At 29.5% G+C, this 7,556-nt stretch overlaps 1 protein-coding gene across 1 annotated transcript; it reads right to left on the bottom strand.

The window, feature by feature from the left end:
• Positions 1 to 4,462: 4,462 nt before the first annotated feature.
• Positions 4,463 to 5,836, bottom strand: LOC107930065 (probable E3 ubiquitin-protein ligase RHC2A). Its single transcript, XM_016861625.2, has one exon. It carries the CDS (start codon positions 5,679 to 5,681, stop codon positions 4,671 to 4,673), a length of 1,011 nt encoding a protein of 336 aa, XP_016717114.1. The 5' UTR covers positions 5,682 to 5,836; the 3' UTR covers positions 4,463 to 4,670.
• Positions 5,837 to 7,556: the final 1,720 nt, after the last annotated feature.

Raw genomic sequence — 7,556 nt, 5'->3', positions numbered from 1 at the left:
AACCCAAAAATTCAGATTTAAAAAAAAAATTGCTATTGCATACATGAAGTATATATGTAATTATTGACATCAAAATGGGTATGAAAAAGTGCATTCCTTATTTTTATATTCATTCCCCAAGTGGATGGCTAATTTTTCTAGTTGAAGTTTTCACTATTTATTGTGATTTTTAGTTGATTTCATCTTCTTTCACTTACCCCACATCTTAACTATCCTTTATTCTAAAAGAATTGAAGTTACAAAGTGACCTAACTTGAAGCAACAATCTTTCATTTCATGCCATTTGAGAAAATGATTGAAGTGAAAGAAACCCAAATTTGTGTGAACCAAAATTCAAAAAAGAAACTATTGAGAAAGACAAAACATTGCCAAAAGGCAAGAGAATCATTTAGTTGTCACATCTTTGTTGAAATGCAAAAATGGGAAGCACTTCCCTTGTAGAGAAGAACATGAGAATAATAATAATGGGGATTATTTGGAAATGAAATGCAAGGTTAAATGTCTATTATTAACATTGCATTATTGTGTTATATTAATTATGAAAAAAAATTGTACATCTATTCATGGTTTTTTTCTTCCTTCAAAAGAGAAAATATGAAGAGAGTTAAGTTTTACAATGAAAAAAAGATGGTAAGAGTTTGATCATGATATTTCTTAGTGTACATAAAGATTTTTTAGTTTATTGTTTATTGTATTTAATATATTATTTTGAAGGAATTCAAAAAAATGATGCATTAATTAATTTTTTATAAATATAAATTGAATAACATTTCCTATAAATTATGAATTATAATACTTAGGGTTGGGGAAGAAAAACTGAAAAATCAAAAATCGACCTAAATTGAGGAGTTTGGACAGTTTACGAAAGTAAATTTAAAAAGCACGATTACCCAAAGTTGAACCAAATTTTAATCTTTAATTAACATATGATTAATTTTAATTTATATGATATAAAAATGTTTATATATATTTAAATTAGTGAAAATAATTTTAAGTTCTTGAAAAATTATTTGTCAAATAATATTCAGAAGCTATAAAATAAAATTTATTTTACTAAAATAAGTCTAAAAATCCAAAACAAAAAATTAATATAAGAAAACTAAGTATCAAATCGAATCAAATTATAATACACAATAAAAATTCAATCCAACCCAAATCAACCAATATAATACATTTCTAATATTCTTCAAATTGTTTTTAAGTTGCAATCAATCAACTTAGATATGCATGAATGGGTTTATTTCAATTTGGATTATATTTGGAGAAATATGGTCTAATAAAAACCCATTACTTTTGGGCCATAGGGAGGGTATTTTTTTCCCTTTTATTTGCAATTAACAACTAATCCAAAAAGGGTTATCAATAAACAACAGTTTTTGTAAGATCAATCTAATTATTTATTGCAAATTTATGACCAATAAGTTTAAATAAAAAAAATTAATGTTGTTTGAATCAGATCGGATCAATTGATTGAATTAAAAATTGATTGAGATATCAACCTTGATTAGAGAGGAGTTAAATCGATTGATCAGCGAATCGATATAGACTGGTTGAACTAATTTTTCTTTTCTATTTTTTAATAATTTTTATTGATTTATTTAATTAAATCGAACAAATCGATTAAATTGATAATCTGATCGATTTAACCGCCGATAAACTTCTGAAAGTCTCGAAAATAATCTTAAAAGAATTCACATGTAATATTTACATAACGATACTTGAATATCAGCTCTCGAATTAAACTTCAATTTTACCAACTTTGCTATTGTTACATTTTGGAAATTCTTACCATTACCTTAAAAACAAAAACTCTAAATTTGAAATTTATAATTTATTCATATTTTTTAATTATTAAAAATAAAAAATTAATTAATTAATTAATAGTTCACCTTGACTTGTTTTATTATCCTTGGTGGGTGACAGTTGCCAAATACCCACACAATTGTGGATATTTTGGTTCATTTTATTGCATTTTACGTTGGAAAATACAAGTGATTTAGATATTTCTCCATTAAATATCTAAGCAATTTCAACTTTATAGTTAGAAGGGTATGTAATTTAATTTTTTATAATATAAAATTTTTATTTAATTTTCGTTAAAGTGTGACAAGTAAAATACAATCAAAACATAAATATAAATATAAATATATACTCGAGCAATACAATTATCAGATTACTATTGCATAAATGAACTGCTCGAATAATTACAAAATAGAATTAAACTATTGAAACACAAACGGAATAAGATTGTGTCAATCTAGACTAAAGTTAATCAACTAAACAAAAATCCATACAAGACACCCACACACGATAAAAATCAAAAACCTATACATAATTATATACAATAGGTCACGAATTTGAATACTCGAAAATCAAAACCCGAAATTTTACTTTTGTCAACCGTGACAAAGTCTCATTCATATATAAACCTAAATATCATAAAGCATATAACATTATATTGAAAAGGAAAAGCAAACTTTTGATACTTTAATTCTATTTTCAAGTCTATATTGTCAGATTTCAAAATTCTACATCAGCATTTAGACGTTTTTCAATCAATGATGTTATCCATTTTTTTACCTTTTTTGAATCCATACAAAGAAGGATATTTGATACACTCGATGGATATTATAAAATATTTTTTTTGAAAAAATATGTGGAAAAATTTAGTATATTTAATATTAACCTTTAATATAAACAGATTATTTAATTTTTTTTTGAAATATTTTTAAATTAATTTTATTTTTTCCCACGATTGTAATTACAACATAATTAAGAATTTGGTCCTTTTACTTTACAAAAATAGAGAAGTTAAATCTTGAAAACTAATATTTTAACAATTTATATGCAAAGAATTAGTCAAAATCAACAATTTAGCATTTTACATACAACTAATTAACAAAATTTTTCATAAAGTATGAGATCAAATTCTGATAAATTAAAGTAAAAATGACCAAATTCTCAATTTTCGTAAAATATAAGGCTGTAATTCATAATTAGCTTAAATCTAAATAAGAACGACACATGATTGGACTCAATAAATTTTTTAAAAAAAAAATCCACACGTGATAAGACTTAAACCTTAAATTAAAAAAAACTACAAATCTAATCATTGTTATTAAGGGACCCTTTGGATGGACGGTGGGTTTATCTGCGATTAGTGTAAAAACAACAGTAATGATAAAATTAGATACTATTACAATATTGTAACGTTAAAAAAAGCAAAAAAAAAAACATCCACCATCCAAAAGGGACTAAATCGAAACTTCTTCTGTAAATTATTCGGAATTCATTAAATCTACTCATTCTCGAGGGAGAAGAAATTGGCTAAAACAAACAAAAGCTATAGGTACATGTACATCTTGTCCATGTGCAATAATTGAAGCTTTCATGCTTTTTATTTTTGACCGTAATGTCCAACTTGTCATAAATGTAGAAAGAAAAGGAGTGCAATAATAGATATAGAATCAATTTATGCTCTACCATTACAGTTAAGCCTTGAGTGGGAGACATTGGACTGTATGTGACCCTCATTCATTATTTGGTCTCCCTCAAAATCATTATACATCTTTGCAATGCCCCTTTCATCTCCTTGCAAATGATTCAATAATTCACCATAGTTCCCAATTGTTTTGGCCAAATATCTCCTCAACCACTTGCTTATTGTATCTTTTACATAATGTAGTTATGGGATACCCAAATTTAAATAAAATGAATCAGATTGTATTCAAATCACTTATAAATCGCGTCATGTTGATGGGTTTGAATCATTTTCAGATTAATTTATATTTTATTTAAATGATATTAGATCTATTGATTGAGCAAATTGAATTAATTTTGTATCAAATCAATTTGAATTACGTCAATCTAGAGTTAGATTAATTTTGGGTCTAAGACATTTTGAATTCAAATTATTTTGAGTTTTGATTATTTTGGACACGTGTTATTTTGGATTAATTCATGTTTAGGTTAATTTTGGGTTTGTGACATCTAGAATTTAGGTCATTTCAAGATTGAATAGTTTTGGGTGTATTATTTTTATTAGCCTTAAGTCTTTAAGTATAGATTGAATTTAAAGTAATTCTAAACATTGCTATGAAGTCTAGATGATCATAGACTTGGATTGTAAGATTGATGTGAATCCAAGAATATCAATAGTCAATTTCATGGTACAAAATTTTAAAGAGTGATCAAACTTGTTCAAAAATTTCAAACCCACCCAACAAGACCCATTAATTTGCTCATTTTAAATCACAAAGTCTCACATAAAATCCAAGAATTGTTTGGTTGTTGGACAACAAAAGTAGTGCTTATGGCTTTTTCTTCTATTTGCATCATCAATGAACTATCAAACTCAATTCTAATTTTCTCATTCAAACATTCAAATTCATTGATTCAATTATGTCAACGAAAACAGTCATTGGTTTATGTAAATCCCACAAAGGAATGGAATCCATTCATATGAGAAAAACAAAAAATTATGCTGGATTTCTTGTAGAAAATGAATCAAAGACAGAAAAGAAGAGGAACCTAAAAGTAAATTTGATATTGGTTGAAACCTAAAAATATTGTGTTATTGGCAAAAATATGGTGAATTGAGATAACCCCATTTCAATTTTTACCTCAATATTTACAAATGATTTGAGATGTTCATAATCTAGGGTTTTAAATTACCTTGAAATCAATCTAGAATTAGAACCACTAAAGCACCCAAAAAGATTACCCAAAAATCTTCTGAAAACCCCTCCTCTTTGCCTTCCTCGTTGACCTCGACTAGCCCATGAAACTCTTCGTGGAAGCCCACCGCCGCTAAAACCACCGTCAACCTCCGTGTAAACCATTGGGAAACCTCTATTCTCCCCATCACCTCCTCTGATTCCTTGAAACCTGCCCACGGCGAACCCTCCACCAGGTAATCTCCAAACAGTCAACCCCACCGGAGTCTCATCTAAATTTGAATACACACGATCGGTTTCTGCTCCTTCATCGCCGTCTACGGTGGCTGCAGGTAATTCGTGGCGGCAGACGGGGCAGGAGTTCCGTAATTGAAGCCAGGGGAGTATGCAGTTTGAATGGTAGAGATGATCGCAAGGCATGTTACGAACTTTGGTCCCCAACTCGAATTGCTCCTTACAGACGGCGCAACACAGTTCGCCGTCGATATGGGTTTCGTTTATTTCCACCGTCGGCATTGCTTCCACCGCCGCTTTCGACGCCGGCGGTTGCTCGTTCCGCCCCGCGTTCTGAATCTCCATCTGCGATAACTGATCAATTAACCGCTCAAACCCAGAACCCAACAGAAACTCCGACATAGTCGGCGGTAACGGCCTCAGACCCGACCCGGATCCATCGTCATAATAAAGCTCAAACCCCCTCCCGTTCCGTTCAACACTCGAATCTCCCCCAGAAGGCGAAGACGTCGCCGTTCCACCGCGCAAGACAATAACAGGGTTAAAAGGAGACCGATTCCCACCACTACGACGTCCACGGCGGAGAACAGCGGTTCCAGGACTAGGATTAGCGTAAACCGCCGCGGGTGTAAACGCACGCGCCGCTTCATTTTGATAATCGATCTCTTCAATGAACCCACTATAGCAATCGGGGCAACTAACGGTATCTGGATTCAAAAGCCGAACAACCCGATTACACCGGTAACACCAATAAAACGTCGTCATCGCCATTTTCACAGATCTAAGGAACAATTACAAAAAAGAGTAACAATAGATACTAATTTCCCAGAAGAGTGAACATTCTTTTATTTTCCGCTGAGAGGAAAAATAAAAAGAAAAAAAAGGCTTTGAAGCAAATTAATTGAAGCTAAAAGAAAGAAATTTATTTGTATGAAATGACGCGTTAGCGTGGTTGCTACGCTGTAATTTTGCTTACGTGTAACATTTTGATTGGTTGAACCTAAACACCGTTTAAACAAAATACGGAGATTAAGCACTTAATAAAGGATTAGTGAAATATATTAATTAAGTTTTTATTTAGATTTTTGTTTATGTAATAATTTTTTATTTATATTTAATTGTATAAATTTAAAAATTATCATATTCTACAAATTTTATTATGTAATAATCATTTTTATATTATTTTTGGAATTTTAAAAAATCCATTATTAATGTTTTTGATTTTATCATTAAAATTGAAATGCAAAAAGAAAACCCATAAATTAATTCCAGTAATTAAAGAAAAAGAATATTCCGAAAGTGATTAACACGCGGGAGACTGATAGTACGAAACGTGACACGCGTTTCGAAAATCTGAGCATTGATCGACTAACGTCGCCCTTGTCTCTATCTGACACGTTATCACCTACTTATTTTTATTTTTCCCATGCTTTCTTTCTTTTTTTTTTAAAATTATCTTTATATCATTATATGTTTTTTTAAAATATTATTCATATATTATTAACAAGAATAAATCATTATCACACATACACACCACTAGTACGTAATTATTGTAATTTAATCCCACACTTTCGATATCTGATAGACATAATCACATTTGATTTTCATTAAATTAGAGTCGAGTTAAACTAGATTTTTAAATAAAATTTAAAAAAATTTTGAGTTAATTGTCAAGGTTCTTAAAATCGGGTCAATAATTGAACTAGTTTAATCAGTTAGTCATTAATTTTTTATTTAGGAATTTGACAAGTTTGTTTGATTTAATTCAATAATTGATTAAAATTTATATTTTAAAAATTCAAATATTAAAAAAAATTCAATCATCGATTCAATCGATTTTTAACTCGGTTCAATCGTTCGATTTTTAACTTGGTTAAATCGTTTTCAAGTAATTCACAAGTCAATTAATTTACGATTTCATCCGACGGATTTAAACAATATTATTATAGTGAGATTTTGAACTTGTGAAGTAAGGCATATATACATGTGAAAAATTTGTTTACTACTTCCTAGAAATTTGATTAATTGCTAAAATTATTGAATATTTTATTGAAGTTATTAATTTAATCCAAAAATGGTGTAAGCAAAACCAACCATTTTTGTCATCATTATAATATTTTAAAAATGGATTTTGGATTTCTTATTTCAAATATAATCTAAATCCTTATCCGATACTTTAATTATGGTATCTACAAATACCTTATGGCCTATTCTTGAAAAATAATATGCATTTATTTTAAATTTCAAAAATCAAACTATATTAATCTAACATAATCGAATGATTTGTAGTTCTAGCAGTCTCAGCAGACGCTACTAGCTCCTCTGGAACCTTTTCAAACACTTGCAAAGCTGAGTTCCTCTTTAAAGCCATTTTGGTTAGTCTATCCGCAACTTGATTTCTCTCTCTATGAATATACTTGATCTCCCATTGCTCCATGGTTTGTAAAATCATATGGATCTTTCTAACTAAGGCTGAAGTTAATTTAGTCAGATGAATATCTTGAAGGGTTCCAAAATAATTCTTGAAAGATAAAGAGATTCCTGCTTTTCTATATGCGTCAAGCGAGTAAATCGAAAAGACTGGACTAGAGAACCCCCACATTAGGCAACCATGTTGAAGAACACAAATTGGTTTCCATCCACTCA

Source organism: Gossypium hirsutum, chromosome D10 (assembly GCF_007990345.1).
Source record: "Gossypium hirsutum isolate 1008001.06 chromosome D10, Gossypium_hirsutum_v2.1, whole genome shotgun sequence".
Lineage (NCBI taxonomy): Eukaryota > Viridiplantae > Streptophyta > Magnoliopsida > Malvales > Malvaceae > Gossypium > Gossypium hirsutum.
The sequence above is the reverse complement of the archived record's forward strand: the minus strand, read 5'-3'. Positions and strand labels throughout refer to the sequence as shown.